Source organism: Vicia villosa, linkage group LG2 (genome assembly GCF_029867415.1).
Source record: "Vicia villosa cultivar HV-30 ecotype Madison, WI linkage group LG2, Vvil1.0, whole genome shotgun sequence".
NCBI lineage: Eukaryota > Viridiplantae > Streptophyta > Magnoliopsida > Fabales > Fabaceae > Vicia > Vicia villosa.
The window spans coordinates 143,785,496-143,806,358 of record NC_081181.1 but is presented as its reverse complement, the minus strand read 5'-3'; the positions used below and the strand labels follow the sequence as shown (position 1 = coordinate 143,806,358).

Here is a 20,863-nt window from a genome sequence, read left to right as displayed (position 1 = left end):
AGTCTGGCCTACGGCCTATCATAGGCTCAGTTTTTTGGTCTGGCCTGGCCTTTTTAAAAGTCTGGCCTGGCCTGAAAAGCCTATTTAAAAAACCTGTATCTCATTAAAGTTTTCAATTAATCTATATAACTTAAGAAGTCTTGTAGATCATATATATATGGTAGCCTATTTAGCTTTTTTTTTTCCTAATATATATACATACAAGAACCAACTTATTTAATATATTTCTAATATATATAAAAATATAGGCCGACCTATAAGGCTTCATAGACTTTTTTTAATAGCCTAAGTCTGGCCTATTCAATAAAATAGGCTTTTAAAAAAGCCTAAGCCTGGTCTCTTTATTAAATAGGCCTGACCTGGCCTAGGCCTATGTAAGCTAGGCCATAGGCCCCTGTAGGCCGGCCTGGCCTATTCCCACCCGTAGTAGCAACCCCTTTTGTTTACCCCTCCTTTGTTCGATGTGGCCTAATAAATAGCAAAGTGCTGTGAGGTTTCATAAGCTAATAGGGCTGCAAACATAACACTGTCCATCTTTCTTAAGGGACTGTCTCTTAGCCAAGGATTTCACATGTTCTCTATACCCAGCCAGATCTTTCCTAATAAGGCCACCGATGCTTGCAGTGATACAGATCATGTGAAATCTTTGCTAAGATACACAACATCTCTCTGGAGAAGAAGAATTGATTATGATTTTGTTCTCGTCCTCATCTACTATGTCGTTTCATCATCATTCCAACAATGAATTTGTGGCTAACGATCCTATGCATCAAAATTGCAACATTCTTCGCTCTATTCATGTTATTGGGGAATGGGGTTGAACATAAAGTTTAGGGTTTTGAAATACCTCTATGATTCTAATCAGCATCTACAAACAAAAAAGGTACGCGCTTGCATTCTTCTTTTCCTTTCATATTACTCTAGCACTTTCTCATCAATTTTTCTTAAATTTGTTGTATGTTATTTTGTTTCTTCGAATTTAGCTCAATCAACCATTCTGAATTGATATCTACATAGTTGACACTTAGAGCTTCTATTTTGGTTTGAAGATATATTTGTGAAACTAGATATTAGGCCACTGTATTATGTAGTTTTTTAGGTTTCCAAAACTTTAACTTTAATAGAAATTTAAACTGCCTAACAAGGTGTCTAATGGCTCTCCCCAATAATTGATACTCCTATTGACAAGGTGAATTAGGCATTGGATTAGCAGGATAAAGTATCAACCTTCAAGCATTGGGTTTCTAGGGTTTATGCATTTACAACCAATTCAATTATGATAGGAATTTTGTAAATATTATGGGATGGTGGTGTTCTTAAAGTAGTAATGTTAATCACATTGTTTGGTTAAAGGTAATATGATGTGTAATCCATATTGATTTATGAACTAATGATACCTTAAAAGAATTCATATCTAAATTCTCTGTGATATTATACTTTTTAAGTTTTTTATAAATATTTTTTATTTGTATCACAAAAATTGGGGCATTGGCATCCCTATTTACTATTTGTGAATCACATGTTTTTTTGTTTCAATAGATAAGATTAGAAACGACAGTATTAGAGTATTAGAGAGTGTTGAGGTAGCCTCTATAGTAGAAAAGACGGTGGAAAATATATTTAAGTGGTTTGGACATGTAGAAAGAAGACCTGTAAGTGGTTTGGGCATGTGTAGAGAAGACCTGGAGATTATGTGATAAGGAGAGTATATAAGATGGAGAGGAATCAAACAGTTAGAAGTAGAGAAAGACCTAGAAAAACTATAAGAGAAGTTATTAAGAAAAGATATGTAGATTCTGTGGTAAGGAGAGTTGTTCAGATGTGGGGGAATCAAACAGTTAGAGGTAGAGAAAGACATAGAAAAACTATAAGAGAAGTTATTAAGAAAGATCTTGCGATTAACAATTTGGATAGAAACATTGTTTTGGATAGAACATTTTGGTAGAAGTTGATCTACATAGCCGACCCCACTTAGTGGGATAAGGCTTGGTTGTTGTATATAAATTGAAGATACGGCGGTGTTGCCAGTTCCAAAGATTATTTAGTTGTTTTTTAGGTAATTTTCTTAATATGTTATGTTTTTATCAAGTTAATTACGGTTTCCTCTTTTTTTCAACAATTTTCGAAACAGGAACGGACGTCTAACACATTTAAATGAAAGAAACGTCGACTGCATTTTGCTTTTGTGCCACGCGTTTATCATGCACAAATTTTAATCGAGTGACGTCAGGTCTTGGGACTTGTGACTTCACTAATAAAACCTATAAGAAAAGGGATCCAATTGATGCCTTTCAAATGACAGTGCTCTTTTCTCTCCTTTGCTGAGTAGATCATACGATTGTAAGCAACATTGTCGGTGAGGTTTGTAACATCTTTAGGTTTCCTTGTGTTCATGTTTCGTTCTCTATCAGATCAAATCAAATCGATCAAATATTTTTCATTAAAAGATTTCTTTGATTAGGCCGTTGTGCCCCATTTTTTCTATATTTTTGTGATTGTGATAGCTTTCTCGAGTTTTTATTTTATTTTTTATATTTGTTGTCGTTTCCCCCTTTTTTTTTCTTTCCAGGGAGAACCTTTTGAACGCTCAAGTAAACAAGTGGAGTCATCGCTAGCTATAACATCAAGATCTGGGTCAGGTAATTAGAGATCATCACTAGATATACCAAATTATTAGATATAGGGTAGCCAATACTCATTGGAATTGTTTTAAACTGAAAATCATCTCCAGGAGTTTATTTGTGTGATTAAGAACACTTTTATGCCACAGTCTCAGCAATTGAAGCCTCGAAGTCCTAGCAACGCTTTAATGGAAGAATTGGTATGGGGTATTTTCTTTCAATGATATAACATTATGTGTTTTTAATTGTAAAATTTGTGAATTAGGCTCGGTCAAACAATTGATTTGCCAGTGTTTTTATTACTTGCAAGTTTTAATACAAATATGAGATGTGCGTGAAATGATGATATTTTCCGCAAGGTTGTTGCCTTTGGGAAATGAGTTAGTAAGGGGCTCACGCTAGATTCACTAATATTTGAATCCCGTATTATGATTTCTTTCCAGATCCAGGATAAATCCTCTTTTACATATAGCTGCGACAGTGTTTTTATAATTTTTCTTATTTGAATGTTAGAAAATTTTGTTAGTTGCATCATACTGAATCCTTTGCATCATGGAGCTTCTTTATGTGGATTTTCATTTAAGGAATAATATTGTGATTGTTAGATTTTGAAATAGAAAAGGATATATCCAAATGGATGGGGTTAAGGCAATTCTTGAGAACATATGTAGATTGTCGCCTTTTGAAGGAAGAAAGGGAAAGTAACGTGAGATGTAATTTATTTATGTTTCAAAGCCATGCTCGTTGCCGTCTACATAATGTGTTTGGTATTGGAATATCAACTTTTTCATTTTAGGTGTTAGATATCATAGCTACTATGACCATATGATTCAGAGTTCAATCCCTGTTTCTACATTCTTCTAAATAAAAGTTGAATTTCAGCACCAAAGTAAACTGCCCTGTGCTTTGTGATAGCCAGGGTTAGTTGTTCTGTTGCAATTTTTCTTTATAATCAAATAAAATTTAGCAGGTGATGATCCTACTTTGCTTTTAATGTTCCGTAAATGCATGAGGTATTCATTGGGTCTCTCTCTATCTGCAGAAGTCAAGATTTATATTTGCTTTTTGCCATGTAATTCACTCAAATATTAGCACTTGTCTTTTTATTAAGTTTCTGGATATATTTATTTCTCTTTTCACTTCCACATGACAACAGATTAAAGTTTGTGATACATGTGGCAATGTGGGGAGGAAATACTTGCTGGCTCTTTGTAAAAAATGCACCGATGGTGCACAACACACGTAAATATTTTAATCCTTTGCATCTTCTACAATTTACTTGCAATCTGTATGTCTACAAAGTTTTTTATTTTTATGTTATGATTTACATGGAAGTAAAGTTTGCATGTTCTATTTCTCATTCATCATCCAGATATTGTATGCGTGTTAAGCTGGAGAAAGTTCCTGATTACTGGACGTGTGAAGAGTGTACGCCAAGGGATGTCAGAAGAAGGAAAGGACGGCTATCTAAAACTCCACTGAACCTTGATGGTAAATGTGGCAGAATATTTTCTATTTTGTTTTTTAATGGAGATGATTATGTTAAATACTTAAATATATCGGTTCTCTTTGTGCAGACTCTATGTTGAAGTCAGGTTCATCCAAATTGAAAATGAAAGCGGAGTTAGGAAAAGCTGGTTGTTTGAAAAAGCAGAAGGTTGGGAGAAATCCTGTTTCTCATGATGATAGAAAGGGAAAAGGTCCTAAATTGGTATCTGATTCTATGTCATTAAATAGTCTTATCTCAGAGAAATCAAATACTAGTTCTAAGGTTCTCCTAGCGGATGCTTATGGGTTACACAATCCTACACCGTGCTTATTGATTTCTGATTCTGGTGTCAATGCAAGAAAAAATGGAAAGGAAACCATTTCTAGTGGTGATTCTTTATTTTCAGGTTCCAGTTTTCGCAATCTTGATGTTGTTGAAAGTTCAGAAAAATTGGATCATAAATTACAAAGCGATCAAAACACTCATAAGGACTCAGATTGTCCAAATATAAATATGAAAAACAGGAGCCAGCAAGTGGAGGACCCCATAGAAGTTGCCAGAGTTATAATCAAAGACCCTGCTTTTGATGAATGGTCCAGACTGATCGACACAATTCTGATTGAGGAAGCACGTCCTTTACATGATCATCTCAAGCCGGATTTGCATTCTTCATGGACGTACGTCTCTTTTTGTTTGTTTTTATTTAACTATTTATCTTTATCCACTGTCAGGGTTTACTGCCATGCTATGAAGTATCTCATATTTTTTCATCACGATTCATACAGAGGAAGATTTCAGATACACAACATTGAAGGGATTGCAAGGACTTGTGATGGGTTTCAAGCTAATCTATCAACTTTTTGTTCAGTTAAAATTCTTGATTTTGTGAACAGTCTTCCTGAGATTATTATACTGGAGGAAATCCCTCGATCGAGGATCTGGTTCTCTCTCTTTATGGGAAATCAAGTCACTAAGGAACATATTGATCTCTACTTTTTTGCTAAAGATGTTAATAGGTCTGGTAGACATTTCCTTTAAAACTAACAAGATTGGTTTATTTTGTTCACTTTTAAGTATTTTTTCCATCTTTTTATAGCTATTCTACACATAGAGGATTGATGGATTGCATGACCAATAATGATTTGGCTCTGAAAGCAAATTTGGATGGGGCTGATCTTTTAATTTTTCCATCAAATGTTCTGCCTAAGGAAAGCCAGTGTAAGATATTATCTTTAGTCATGATTTATGATTTCATTTCAATTACGCTGTAGTTTTTGTTTACATTTGTCTCTCTTACTATGTTCTTACTACTTTTGTGCTTGGTAGGTTCGAGTAATTCGCTGTTCTTATGGGGTGTATTCAAAGAAAGAAAGGCGAATAACTCCACAAACTCAAACACACAAATCTCAAATGCTCTAGAGGTATTGACATGTTTTGAGTTGGTTTTATCTTGTTGTCTCTGATCTAATGAAGTTAGGAAAAATATTTTTCTTTTCCATCACTTAGAATATTGATTGACATAGTACTTGAAGATATTTGATGATTGTGGTTTTATACTATATTTATATTTTTGGACATTGATGCATAATCAGTCAACTATCATAGTTAAGTGGGAAGAAATTGACCTACTCTAAGAGTGACATTATACAATTTGATAAGAATTTAAATATATATGTGCTTCAAATTTCTGTTTTAAGTGTGCAAATATACTCAGTACTGATGCATACTCTGCTCACTCTTTTGCAGTCAGCAAATGGAGACACGAAGAAATATCAGTCATTCAATCTGAATGTTTTGCCAGAAGATGTAGATGATGAAACAGTAGTAGCTGGAATTCTTGGAAGTGACAGCAAAAGTGGTAGAAATGCACATGTAAGTAGGACTTATGTCATGGTTATTCTTCTAATTTGTGGTTTGCAGTGGTTGAAATCAAAATGTTAATTAGTTTTATTTTTCATTTATATTTGTTTTTTCATTCATTGTTGATATTTGTTTTCTCATTCATTGTTGATACTAGCTTTCATAAACTACACTTGAAATCTTTACATTATTTAATGTGACAGCGGCTTTGGCTTTTGATTTTTTTTCCAGATTTTTGCATTAGCTTTTTTCCCAGTTCATTTTGTGTAGTTTTTTGTTAGGATATATTTGTTGCATATATGTCTACAATCTAGATGTCGTTTTATTTTTGGTTGGCGATAGTTGGTTTAAAAAATGAAAACATAGTTTGTAATATTATGACATTTGGATGTAGTGTAGAATCTTGTAAAAACAGTGGCAACCTGTATGCTAATGTAACATCCCTTAGTTTTGTAGGTGAAATTGTTAAATTTCAGAGTTAGTGTAGAAAGTTTTCATATTAATTGATTCAAAAGTTATCCATAATTAGACCTATCGCTTTCACTTTGACATATATGTTTTCCCTATCTTGCACTGCGGGAAGAGTTTGTAATTAGTTGTTACTAAACAGGTTGAAGAATCCAAAAAGGATATGGAGAACACTCGCTATTCACAATTCGCCGTGCCCGCCTCCTTTTCTGATGCGCCTGCTTCTGCCTCGATTGCTGCGCCTGCTTCTGCCTCGACTGCTGCGCCTGCCTCTGTTGCACCTTCAAATGTTCATCTTCATCGCACAGGACAGGTAACATACCTCACACATCATCTCTGCTGTTTTCTATTGCACTGCCGGAAGAGTTTGTAATTAGTTGTTACTTAACAGGTTGAAGAATCTGAAAAGGATATGAAGAATACTCATTATTCACAATTCGCCACACCTGCCTCCTTCTCTGATGCGCCCGCTTCTGCCTCGACTGCTGCGCTTGCCTCTGTTGCAGCTCCCAAAATCCCTTTTCGTCGCACAGGACAGGTAACATACCTCACATACTCATCAGCTTCGCTGCTTTCTATTGCTGAATTTTGGGGTGCCATTTTGGTGTTTTCATGGGGAGATTTCCATTTTTGTGACATTTGAGAATGAGATGGCATATTAGATTATTGTAACGAGAACTCTTGTCTGAAATGAACTCAAATAGAAATTTTTTTAAAGTCATGATAGAGGCATCTATATAAATTATTCACGCGCCCTTCAAACGGGGATGGAAATTGATTTGAACCATGAAATGACCAAGGTTGAGAGGGGAATGGCTTCAGTAACTTTATTATAGCCATAACTGGAATGCATTGTACATTATGGAATGTAAATGGGCCATGGCTTGTAATTTTTTTGTGCTTTCAATTCATTTTTGTTACTCACTATTTGGTCCTAAGTTTTAATTATGTTGTGAAAGACTATGTGAGACAACCTCATATTAGTATCATGACATCGTTGTCGGCTCCTCTTTATCCCTTTATGGATCTTTCCAATTAGTCTGAACATGTATGGAACTTGTGCTTTCCAATTCGTGCTTCTTCGATGATGTTCACTTTGACATTTTTATTTTTAAGCATGGAGTAGAGTCTGTGATATGTTTATAACCATGACATTTTAATTTTAAAGGAGCGCAAGGCAGACAGTGAAAAGCAAATCATTCAAGTAAACTCCAAAAATGAGTTTACATCTGGTCATATGGGAGACACACTTTCTGGGCGGGTTCAAACATCTTTGGCAAAAGCAGAGAGGCACATGGATAGGAAGGTGGAGGCTACTTCATATGTTGCATCAGATTATTCTCTTACCAAATGTGTGACTGCTCTTGAAGAGATACAAGGTATTTCAGATGACATCTATGGAAAAGCCTTAAAAAAGTTTAAGGATCCTGATTGGAGGGAAATGTTTATTGCTATGTCTGATGATAGGAAACGTGGATGGCTACTTAGACTATAAAAGTTTGTTTTTTTGTTGTAATATTTGACAAGACTTTACTGGATATGTGGTGATGCTGATGCGACATGCATATACTTATCTTGTAATGTTATTTATGGTCTTTATGATTATGTACTATTTGTTGAACAATTTTATGTGTTTTTAGGGGTTGTTTTGAATTTTATTGTAATATTATAAATTTCACTTTTATTGAATATTTCATTAAACTTATTTCATGGCATGCATGTAATTCCTTTTATTGTTATTATTATCGTTGTAACTTTATTTCAGCATGATTTATATATTCATGTTATCATATATCTATTTTTGAGTCAGCTTTACTTATCCATATTATTTTTTCCTGATTCTCTTTATTTGAATGTGCATGTGTGATTTTAAAATAATATTTATATATGTATATTTGGATTTAGACCCACGGTATATTATACAGTGGGAAGAAAGAGATCTACATCATACTATTTGGATATGGATCCTTAGTCTATTCGTTACACCTCTCATACTCCCCTTATTTTTATATTGACCAGTTTTTGTCATTATTTGTCTACTTTAAAATTATCGTTGGTCAAAAATTTTACTTTAGAGAAACTCTACATTTTTAAAAATTCGAGTTTTTACAAAAAATCCGATACAAAAATTTCTGAAATTAGTGAAAACTTTGCATTTTTATTTATCGAATATTTTTAAAAACCTTGTATTTTTGGGAAAATTATTAGTGTTTTACTGAACTTTTAAGGAATACGATGCACTAATATCGCATTTTTTGAAAATATCAAGTATTTTATGGGAAAAACTATATTATTTATTAAATTTTTCAAAAAATCAGAGAAGCAACAAAATTATTTGATTTTTTTGAAAATTTTGGTTCACCGAATTTTTTTGTGTAGTGTAAAAAATCTGATAGTTCATAATATTTTATTTGTGTGGTTAATTAAGATCTATATTTCCTCTATATATTTTAAACAGTTTTTTTTATCACTGACGCGATATGTTTTACTTACATGTTCTATTTTTAACTTGTTCAAAATCTAGTAGATTTTTAGTATCTCTATCATTGATAATTCATTATTTATATGTTGTAAATAAAAGATAATTTCCTCCCGGACTAATATGTTAGTATGAACACAGTCCATTGGTAAACAACAAGAAATTATTGTTGTTAGTGTTCGTTCTAATATTGCAAATGGAATCAGAGGGAAGAAATATAAATTAATTATGGGTTATGAGAGAGGAGGAAACTACAAAAAAAAAAAAACTCTGAAGACACTTTTATTATAAAAGTTAAATATCCATTTATGATGAGATCTGTGCCAAATGGTAGTTGTTGAAAGATGATGGTTAAATGTGGATTTTACAATCATAAACTATCTATGGATTTAGATGGTCATGACATGCTTATAACATGATGAAAGACAATGTAAATGACATGACAAAATACAATATGACTTCCAGGTACGTAGTTGCTGTAGCGGGGAAAATCTGAGATCGAAGCCATTATGTTGACTTGACTCAATATTTCAGTGAAAGTCGCCACCGCGCTTTATTATTTCCAAAGGAAAAGGGAAAAGAACGAAGAAAACCCAAAGTTTGTTTTTAACAAAAAGAAGAGATCTTAGGTACGGGTGTTGATTATACAAGGGGAAGGTTTTAAGCACCTCTCATATCTGTGGTACTCCACAGGAACCTTTTTGAAAATCTGTGTCGTGTGTGCTAAAAAAGGGTTTGTTTTATTTTTAAAATAAGCTCGGCAAAGCATTAAGCTTTGTGCCTACATACTGAAGGATAGAAAAACACTTAGAAAGGGGGGGTTTGAATAAGTGTAGCTTTAAAAACTTGACAGATAAAAATAAATTGCACAGTTATTTTTATCCTGGTTCGTTGTTAACTAAACTACTCCAGTCCACCCCCGCAGAGATGATTTACCTCAACTGAGGATTTAATCCACTAATCGCACGGATTACAATGGTTCTCCACTTAGTCAGCAACTAAGTCTTCCAGAGTCTTCTGATCACACACTGATCACTCCAGGAACAACTGCTTAGATACCCTCTAAGACTTTTCTAGAGTCTACTGATCCACACGATCACTCTAGTTACAACTGCTTAGATAACCTTCTAAGACTTCCTAGAGTATTCTGATCCACACGATCACTCTAGTTCCTTACAACTTAATGTAATCAATTCTAAGAGTTTACAAATGCTTCTTAAAAGCGATAATCACAACTGTGATATTTCTCTTAATCGTTTAAGCTTAATCTCACTAAAATATTACAACAGCAATGTAGTGAGCTTTGATGAAGATGAAGATTCTGAGCTTTGATTTGAACAGAGTTTCAGCAAGTTAATTTGAGTTGTTTGTTCAGGATCGTTAACCTTGCTTCACATCAGAACTTCATATTTATAGGCGTTGGAGAAGATGACCGTTGAGTGCATTTAATGCTTTGCGTGTTCCGTACAGCATCGCATTTAATGTTATACGCTTTTGTCAACTACCTCGAGCCTTGTTCACGTTGTGTCTACTGACGTAGCCAAGAATAGCTTTTAACGTTCCTTTTGTCAGTCAGCGTAGCTTGCCACTTGTACTTTCTTCTGATCTGATGTTTGTGAATACAACGTTTGAATATCATCAGAGTCAAACAGCTTGGTGCCTAGCATCTTCTGATCTTCTGACCTTGAAGTGCTTCTGAGCGTGATACCATCAGAACTTCAGTGCTTCTGTTCTCTTGTTCTTCTGATGCTTCCATAGACCCATGTTCTGATTCTGCTTCGACCATCTTCTGATGTCTTGCCAGACCATGTTCTGATGTTGCATGCTGAACCCTTTGAGACAAAGCTTCTGAGCGCTGAATTATGCGTACTCTTTATATATATTTCCTGAAAAGGAAATTGCAATGGATTAGAGTACCATATTATCTTAAGCAAAATTCATATTATTGTTATCATCAAAACTAAGATAATTGATCAGAACAAATCTTGTTCTAACAATCTCCCCCTTTTTGATGATGACAAAAACATATATAAATGATATGAATTTGCGATCAGAAAGAATAGACGGCAAAAGACAAATTACACAGCTATAGCATAAGCATATGAATATGTCTCCCCCTGAGATTAACAATCTCCCCCTGAGATAAATAATCTCCCCCTGAAATAAATACTCGAAGAACTTTAATAAAAGACTTCCCTGATTATTTCGGTAGAGACGATCATATAAGCTTCTTGTCTTCAGAGAATTCATAGCTTCTGACTTCTGCTTCCATAGGACAGCTTCAGAACTAGAATTTCTTTAGATTCCTAGAACACTCACAGCTTCTGATTCCTGCTTCCATCTAGGACAGCTTCAGAACTTGAATTTCTTTGATCTTCTGAACATTCACAGCTTCTGACTTCTGCTTCCATCTAGGATAGCTTCAGAACTTGAATTTCTTTGATCTTCTGAACATTCACAGCTTCTGATTTCTGCTTCCATTTAGGACAGCTTCAGAACTTGAGTTTTCTGGATCTTTAGAACATTCACAGCTTCTGATTTCTGCTTCCCTCGGATAGCTTCAGAGCTTTGAATTTCTACCAACATCACTTCATGCTAGATTTGTATCAGAACATTGTTGAATGTACCAGAGCATCATCTGAGCATCTCTACATCCTGAAATGTTACAGAACAAAAACTACACGACAAAAGTCAGCATGAACGAATTAGAACATAAAATGTATATTAGAACACATTATATGTATCAGAGCCATATAGGCTAAAATAATGTATCAGAGCAAATAGAATTTTGTCAGATCAAATAGACAAATATGGATCAAATTCTATTATCAGTGCTTCTGATCTCTGAAGCTTGACAGCACTAAGCTTGCTTCAGTTTCCATGGTTTTGCTTCTTGTGTTTGCTTTGCTTTGAAGATTCTCTTCACTTCTTTATACCTGCAAACCACTTAAACCATATAGAACTTGCAGTTCTTGTTAGTAAATGTGTGGGAGCTTTGCCCGGCAACTGATAGATTTAATCAAATCATTTATCATTTATCTTTCTCCCCCTTTTTGTCATAACATCAAAAAGAATATTTCAAAAGATTCAGATGATTTAAAACGACAAATAAAAACACTGGAATGTAAAAACAAAGAAACTTTTTATTGATAATCAAAAGATATTACATGAAGATGTTTAACAAGCAGATGCAACAAGGAAACGAAAACTACTAAGACCAAAGCCTAAGACCCTAGCTAAGACAAAAACTGTGCCAGCATGCCATGAAGGAGTGAAGCGCATCATTGACTGCTTCTTGGACTTCCAGGCGAGGGGTCAGGGAGACTTGGTTCTGATGCAGATCTTCCACAATCTTTATCAGAGACAACATTCTCAGCGGGTGAAGATGAAGAGATTTCTTCGGAATGGGAGGAGGGAGAGGAAAGGTTAGATGAAGAGGAAGTTGAGTCTAGAAGGAAACAGGATGAGGAAGAAGATGGAGATGATGGAGGGCTTTCACCAGGGGGATGAAACACACGTCTAGAATAGTTTCCAGAAAGCATTGCTTCGAAGGGATTCACCTTGAGAGGGTCATAGGTGATCTTTATCTTTTTGGGTTTGGAGGGTGATGTTTCAACAGCTTTTCTCTTGTTGGTTTGATCATTTTCATGATTTCCTGGGCTTGATGAAGAGTTCATGATGGATTTGCAGAAAATGAACAGGTAGAGTTTGATATGAATGCAAAAAGATAGAGTGAATAGAGAAAATATGAGAGGGAAGGAGAATTGTTTGAAGAGTATTTAAAGAAAAAATAAAATGAAACGAATGATGAATAACATTTAATGTTACGTGACGTGAGGAGAGATAATAAAGACAAATGAGGTGACTAGCACAGTTACCTATGGTCGGCGTCCCTTCAACTGCACGCGCGCTTATCCATGAACAGTAACGACAGGTTTACCATCCCGAGATAAAACGTTACAGCTGTTTTGCTTTAAAAGAGGTTCTGAATCAACTTAGATAATGAAACGTTAGTAATAACCGAATCATAATTTCTAAAAGATTTCTAACAGAACTTCTGATTAAAAAAAATGATCCATTTTTATTTCAGAAGATACTCATACATAAGAACTTCTCATCTTCTCATTCTGGGCATAAATCCATACTGATGTTCTTCAGAATGAACTTAAACCTATCTTCAGCCAGGGGTTTTGTAAAGATATCAGCCCATTGATGGTCTGTATCAACAAAGTTTAAAGATATTACACCCTTCTGAACATAGTCCCTTATGAAATGATGTTTAATCTCAATATGTTTAGCTTTTGAATGAAGAATAGGATTCTTAGATAAACATATAGCAGAAGTATTATCACAGAATATAGGAATGTTACTCTCAAATATCTGATAATCTTCTAACTGACTCTTCATCCAGAGCATCTGTGTACTACAACCAGCAGCAGCGACATATTCTGCTTCTGTTGTGGATAGAGCAATAGTTGCTTGCTTCTTGCTGTACCAGGAGATCAAATGACTTCCAAGAAATTGGCAACTTCCTGAAGTACTTTTTCTTTCAATTCTGTCTCCAGCATAATCAGCATCGCAGAATCCTACTAAGTTGTATTCTTTAGATTTTCTGTAAACTAAGCCAACATTAGTAGTACCTTTCAGATACCTTAGAATTCTCTTAACAGCAGTTAAATGAGATTCTCTAGGATCTGATTGGAATCTAGCACACAAACAAACACTGAACAGAATGTCAGGTCTAGAAGCAGTCAGATATAGAAGAGATCCAATCATACCTCTGTATAACTTCTGATCTACCTTCTTACTTACCTCATCCTTACCTAGGATGCATGTTGGATGCATAGGAGTTTTGGCTTCTTTGCAGTCCAGAAGATTAAACTTCTTCAGAAGTTCCTTCACATACTTGGTTTGGTGAACATATGTTCCTTCTGATGTTTGATTTATTTGTATTCCAAGGAAATACTTGAGTTCTCCCATCATGCTCATTTCAAACTCAGCCTGCATAGACTCAGCAAACTCCTTTCCAAGTGTAGCATTAGATGTTCCAAAAATAATATCATCTACATATATTTGACAAATTAAAATATCCCTTTTAAAGGTTTTACAAAAGAGAGTAGTGTCCACTTTTCCTCTAGTGAAACCATTATCCAGAAGGAAAGAACTTAAGCGTTCATACCAAGCTCTGGGAGCTTGTTTCAATCCATACAATGATTTCTTTAGTTTAAAAACATGATTAGGAGACATAGGGTCTTCAAAACCAGGAGGTTGATGGACATAAACTTCTTCATCTATATAACCATTTAAGAAGGCACTCTTAACATCCATTTGATAGAGAGTGATGTTATGTTGAGTGGCAAATGAAATTAATAGACGAATAGATTCTAACCTGGCCACTGGTGCAAAGGTTTCAGTATAGTCAATCCCTTCTTGCTGACTATAACCCTGAGCCACCAGTCTGGCTTTGTTTCTTACCACTTCACCTTTCTCACTGAGCTTGTTTCTGAAGACCCATTTTGTACCGATTATATTGAATCCATCTGGTCTAGGAACAAGATCCCAAACATCATTCCTTGTAAACTGATTCAGTTCTTCTTGCATAGCAATTATCCAGTCTGGATCTTCTAGAGCATGATCAACAGAAGTTGGCTCGATCAAAGATACAAGACCTAATTGACAATCTGCATTGTTCTTAAGGAATGCTCTTGTTCTGATTGGATCATCCTTCTTTCCAAGAATGACATCTTCTGAATGACCAGAGATGAGTCTGGATGATCTTCTGACAGATGGTTCTTCAGATATGCTTAGATTCTCCAGAGAAGCTGATACTTGATCTTCAGATTCTTTGCTTCTGAGAAGTTCTGCTTCTGATGCGTTGCTTCTTGGCTCAACAACTTCTGATATATCAATATCACAATCTGCAAAATTATCAAACTGCTTTGGTTTTTCAGAACCAAGCTTATCATCAAACCTGATATTGATTGATTCTTCTACAATCAATGTTTCAGTATTGTATACCCTGTAGCCTTTTGAGCGTTCAGAATATCCAAGAAGGAAACACTTTTGAGCTTTGGAATCAAACTTACCAAGATGATCTTTAGTGTTCAGAGTAAAGCATACACATCCAAAAGGATGGAAATATGAAATGTTGGGCTTTCTATTCTTCCACAATTCATAAGGAGTCTTATTAAGAATAGGTCTGATAGAGATTCTATTCTGAATATAGCATGCAGTGTTTATTGCTTCTGCCCAGAAATGCTTAGCCATATTGGTTTCATTGATCATGGTTCTGGCCATTTCTTGTAGAGTCCTATTCTTTCGTTCTACAACTCCATTTTGCTGTGGAGTTCTAGGACAAGAGAAATCATGGGCAATACCATTCTCTTTGAAGAATTCTTCAAAGGATCTGTTCTCAAATTCACCACCATGATCACTTCTGACCTTTATGATTTTACACTCTTTTTCAGATTGAATCTGAATGCAGAAATCAAAGAACACTGAATGAGTCTCATCCTTGTGTTTCAAGAATTTTACCCATGTCCAGCGGCTATAATCATCTACGATGACTAATCCATATTTCTTCCCTCTGACAGATGCTGTTTTGACTGGGCCAAACAGATCAATGTGCAAGAGTTCTAATGGCCTTGAGGTAGAAACAACATTCTTAGACTTGAATGCAGGTTTGGAGAACTTGCCCTTCTGACATGCTTCACAAAGAGCATCTGATTTGAATTTCAGATTAGGGAGTCCTCTGACAAGATTCAGTTTGTTAATCTGAGAAATCTTTCTCGAACTAGCATGACCTAATCTTCTGTGCCAGACCCACTGCTCTTCAGAAACAGACATAAGACAAGTCACCTTCTGACTCATAAGATCTTGCAGATCTGTCTTATAAATGTGTTTCTTCCTCTTGCCTGTAAATAGGATTGAGCCATCCTTCTGATTTACAGCCTTGCAAGACTCTTGATTAAAGATTATATCATAACCATTGTCACTCAATTGACTGATAGATAAGAGGTTATGTGTTAATCCTTCTACAAGAAGTACATTAGAAATGGAAGGAGAGTTACCAGACTTTATAGTTCCAGAGCCAATTATCTTGCCCTTCTGATCTCCTCCAAACTTGACTTCTCCTCCAGACTTAAGCACCAGGTCTTGGAACATAGACCTTCTTCCTGTCATGTGTCGTGAGCATCCAGAGTCCAGGTACCATGACATGTTGTGCTTTGTCCTTTTTGCAATCAAGGGTATCTGCAGTAGGAATAATCTTATCCTTAGGTACTGTAACTCGGTGAACTGACTTTTTATATTAATCGGAATGTCGCGGTAAGCAAGAGTCGCCACCGACTTTTATTTTATCCAATTTTAGGAAAGGCTAAAAGAACAGGAAAATACCTTTTTAAAAGATTTTGAGTTCGGGGGGTAAGTTATGCAAAGGGAAGGTGTAAGGCACCCTTTGCATCCGTAGTTATCTACGGGCTCTTAATTGCTTAGCTCACTTTGTTTGTTTGATTTGTTTGAAAAGCGGTGTGCGAATAGTAAAAGGTTTCGTTAAGGACTTTAGCTTATAAATAAGCGTAGCCTTGTTTGAAATTATTTTGAAATAGGAGGTGTGAAAAGTAAACTTTGAAGAAGAACTTTAGCTTGTAAATAAGCGTAGTCTTTTTGAAAAGTATTTGAAAATTAATGGGAAAATAGTTTGATTTTGAATTTTGAATTTGAATGGAGCAAGCAATTACTAGCAACTTACCCTAAGTTTAAAAATTTGTTCTTTTAGCTTTTCGAGGCGAAAGGATCTATCCATGCCATAAGAGGGCAGGAAGCCTTTCAATTGGATGTTTAAGGGTCATCGAGTAATCGTTCGCCATAAGACTGTCCCATGCCATAAAGAGGGCAGGTAGTCTAAGGGAAGGATATAATAGTCATTAATCTTTTTAGGCATCATGCGAGGATACCTTAGCAATTGGGACAATCATCATATAAGGCAACATCGAGGGACAAACTTGATGATGATAATGAACTTAGGGCAACATTTGTTTTGCTTTAGGTATCCTCGGAATCGAGGGACTTGACTATTTAGTACACTTAGAGGCAGCAAGGCAACAGGCAACAGAAGAGGTTACCCTAAAGGTGAGTGTGTGCAGCTATCACGTGGTTAACTTCGATTACATTTATCTTGTAATTAGGTGATCTATGTTCAGTTCATGGTTTGCACTCCCTAAATTACTAACCACGCAGTAAATATAATATAACAGTTTTAAGTGCCTTCAAGGCCAAACAATACAACCAGGGAACAGTTACATAATAATACGGGGAAGGGAACAATGAAACCAGCGGATCCCTTAATAGGGTTTGACATAAGTAATAATAAAGACAGAGTTTAGGGTTACCAACGTAGCTTTGGCAGTCTGACAAACTTTTATCTTTGATGGATGAAGGTTGATGGGCAGAGGCTAGCCTTGAGGCATGAAGCATTGACACTGACCAGATTGTGATGAATCCTAAAAGATGGGCATAAAGAAAAAGGATGCAGTGAGTGTATGGCTGACTCATTGATATTTAAAAGTAAATCATAATTTATTTTATAGGACAAAAATAATATTTAAAATAATAATCAAATTAGGGACTTAGCTTTTGATCTGGCGTGGCGCGTAGGCGGACGAACCCTGATGGTAACCCTGAAAAGAATTGACATGAAGAAGAGAAATGTTAGTGCATTAACTGATTTAAACGTTAATTGATTATAAACCCTAAAAAGTTTACGAACCCTAAAGGGTTATTTAAGAAAACTTATTGTGACCCAAAAGGTTTATAAGGCCTAACAATGCGTTAGTGGAGAACACCTGCCTGAAGATTTTAAGGTTTATAAATGAATCAAGGTTAACAAAAACTTTAATTATTAATTTTCAATTAATTAATTAATTAAAAATATATACAAAAATAAAATTTTTATTGTTTTAAAAATAATTATTGATAAAATTAAAAAACGAGTTTTCGATTAAAATAAATAACTATGAAATTATTATATATAAAAACTAATTTGGTTAAATAAATAAAAATAAATAAAAGAAAAAAAATTATACTAATAATAAAAAAAGAAAGGAATATATATAAAAAAATTTCATGCAATTAAAATAAAAACAAAAAAAGAAACTTAGCTCAGATTGGGTGTTGTGCGCTCTTGAGAGTACATGGTGAGAAAGTGGCCAGCAAAATTGTTTGGCCAAAACAAGGTTAATGGCCAAAGGAAGTACCTGCAAACAAGGATAGTAATAATGTTAATAATAATGATAATAATAATAATAATAATAATAATAATAATAATAATAATAATAATAATAATAATAATAATAATAATAATAATAATAATAATAATAATAATAATAATAATAAGGGTTAGTAATGATAATAGTTACAATAATAAAATAAAAAATATTATAAAATAGGTTTGACCTCATATAATCTAAATTTTCCCAAAAAATAAAGAAAGGTTCAGAAAGTTAGATTATGGCTAAAAGGGCAAAAATTCTCAAAAGTAAAAAAAAAAAATTATGATTGTAAAAACATAAATTTAAACTAAAATGTAGCAACAATGACCAAAACAATGATTAAAAAAAAACAAGCCTCATGTATCATCATTGGCCAAAAAAATTGTAATTCTAGATAAAGTATTTGAAAAAGGTTTTTTAAAAAAAGAGAGTTGAAAGAAAATGTTTCGAAACATAAAGAGGATGTCAAAAACATAAGAATTTTGATAAAAGGTGGCCTCAAGTATCATCATTAGCCAAAAACTAAAGTTAGTATAAAAACATACATCAAGGGCCTCATATGATAATCATTGGCCAAAAGGTTTTGAAAACAAAAGGTTTATTTTTAGTTTTGATAAAAAGATTTAGAAAAAGATTTTTTCTTTAAAAAAGAAGAAGATGAGGCCTCATACGAAATCATTGGCCAAGAACTAAGCAAAAGAAGAACAAAAGATATTGAAGAAACTTGGTGAATTGTTTTGTAGGTAGGAATTAGGAATGAAGAATAAGGTTGAAGGTGTTAAAAAAAATAAGGGTTTAGTTGTGAGAGAGTAAATTGAGAAATTTGTAATTGTTAGTTTTATTTATATATCATGAATTAGGTTAGAAAAAATAATTATAGTAAAACTATGGACCAAATCAAAGCCCAAAAATCAATTTGTTTTAATTTTAATAAAAAATTAAATCAAACTAATTTAATAAGATTGACTTGTTCTCTAAGTTATAAAAAGTGCTAAAAATAGGACAAATAAGATTAAAAACTTTTTTTTTTGGATTTTTTTGAATATTTTATGATTTTTGATGATTTTTGACTAGAAAATACATAAAAGTGAAAATTTGACTATTTTAAAAAATGCATATTTAAATAGTGCGAAAATTAAAAATAAAATGATAAAAAAAATGATTTTTTGTGATTTTTTTAATAAAAATAAAATTAAAACTATAGTTAGAAAAAAAAGAAAAAAAAGTGTTAGAAGTGGGATTTGAACCCGAGACTTTGTACTTGCAAGCCTTACCTCCTTACCAACTATGTTATATTATTTGTTTGAAATAAAAGTCAATTGGAAGTGTATGAAGCATGAGAAAGCATTTTGCTATTTATTAAAATATAAATAATTTAAGAGTAAATTATTATATTTTAAAATAGACTTTAAATTGAATATTTATAAAATTCAAGACGTCAATGTGAATGACCTCAAAATTTTATAAAAAAAATCCAATTTTAAAATAATTTGAATATTTGAATATTGTGGGCAAATTTTGGGGTATGACAGCTGCCCCTGTTCAATCTTCTTAAACCTGAAGATATAGAGTGGTTTGTGTGCCAGTCGGTATCTGAAGGTGGAAGATGATTGAACACTAGAATACCAAGAAATTTGCCCTAGCTGAAGTAGGGACTTTTGTCGGAGATGGGCTTGAAGATGCCATCCAGGTGTTTGAAGTGTTTGAGAAGTGTTGTTTGTGTTTTGATCGCGTCATTACCGTTCGTAGTAGATGAATTAGATCTTTGAGAGTTTGATCGTGTCAGCACCGTTCGTAGTAACTGAATTAGACTTAGGAAATATTTGATCGTGTCCACATCGTTCGTGATGATGGAATTAGATCTCTTTAAAGGTTGATCGTGTCGGTACTGTTCGTAGTAACCGAATTAGATATTTTGTCGTGTCAGTACCGTTCGTAGTAGCTGAATTAGACTTAGGAAATATTTGATCGTGTCCACATCGTTCGTGATGATGGAATTAGATCTCTTTAAAGGTTGATCGTGTCGGTACTGTTCGTAGTAACCGAATTAGATATTTTGTCGTGTCAGTACCGTTCGTAGTAGCTGAATTAGACTGGGAAAGTCAGTGATCGTGTCTACACCGTTCGTGATGATAGAATTAGATCTCTGAGAGTTGATCGTGTCAGTACCGTTCGTAGTAACCGAATTAGATCTTAGAAGCAGTTGATCGTGTCCACACCGTTTGTGATGATGGAATTAGATCTTGAGGAGATAATCGCGTCTACATCGTTCGTGATGGTAGAATTAGATTCTCTTGTCGTGTCAGCACCGTTCGTAGTAACTGAATTAGACTTAGTTGGTCATTGATCGTGTCTACACCGTTCGTGATGATAGAATTAGATCTCTGAGCGTTGACCGTGTCAGTACCGTTCGTAGTAACCGAATTAGATCTTTTGTCGTGTCAGTACTGTTCGTAGTAGCTGAATTAGACTTTGAAAGTGATCGTGTCATTACCGTTCGTGGTAAATGAATTAGATCTTCGAGCGTTGATCGTGTCAGTACCATTCGTAGTAGCTGAATTAGATCTTGGAAAGTTGGAGATTTCGTTCATTTGTCGGTACCTGTATTCTGAAAAAGGTAAGGTTAATCTTTATGCAATGTCATGATGCATGAGTTATGTAATGAATCCCTCAAAAT

The 20,863-nt window shown here is 34.3% G+C and overlaps 1 protein-coding gene across 7 annotated transcripts; it reads left to right on the top strand.

The window, feature by feature from the left end:
- Positions 1-494: 494 nt before the first annotated feature.
- On the top strand, positions 495-8,050 carry LOC131652303 (uncharacterized). 7 transcript variants are annotated; one of them, XM_058922132.1, is made up of 14 exons: positions 496-883; positions 2,132-2,356; positions 2,570-2,639; positions 2,771-2,821; positions 3,778-3,863; positions 3,994-4,112; positions 4,199-4,787; positions 4,896-5,126; positions 5,207-5,328; positions 5,437-5,531; positions 5,857-5,982; positions 6,581-6,751; positions 6,830-6,976; positions 7,607-8,050. In XM_058922132.1, the coding sequence occupies exons 4-14, from the start codon at positions 2,810-2,812 to the stop codon at positions 7,931-7,933; spliced, it is 2,025 nt and encodes a 674-aa protein (XP_058778115.1). In that variant the 5' UTR covers positions 496-883; positions 2,132-2,356; positions 2,570-2,639; positions 2,771-2,809; the 3' UTR covers positions 7,934-8,050. The 7 variants fall into 7 exon arrangements, with proteins under 7 accessions (XP_058778117.1, XP_058778115.1, XP_058778112.1 ...); XM_058922129.1 differs by having other exon boundaries at positions 2,732-2,821; XM_058922131.1 differs by having other exon boundaries at positions 2,132-2,361.
- The last annotated feature ends 12,813 nt before the right edge of the window (positions 8,051-20,863 follow it).

Coding starts and splice junctions, on each gene's coding strand:
- LOC131652303 (XM_058922130.1), top strand. CDS start 2,762: ATGCCACAGTCTCAGCAATTGAAGCCTCGAAGTCCTAGCAACGCTTTA. Junction 2,822..3,777: donor ACGCTTTAATGGAAGAATTG/GTATGGGGTATT, acceptor ACATGACAACAG/ATTAAAGTTTGTGATACATG. Junction 6,977..7,606: donor CTTTTCGTCGCACAGGACAG/GTAACATACCTC, acceptor TTAATTTTAAAG/GAGCGCAAGGCAGACAGTGA.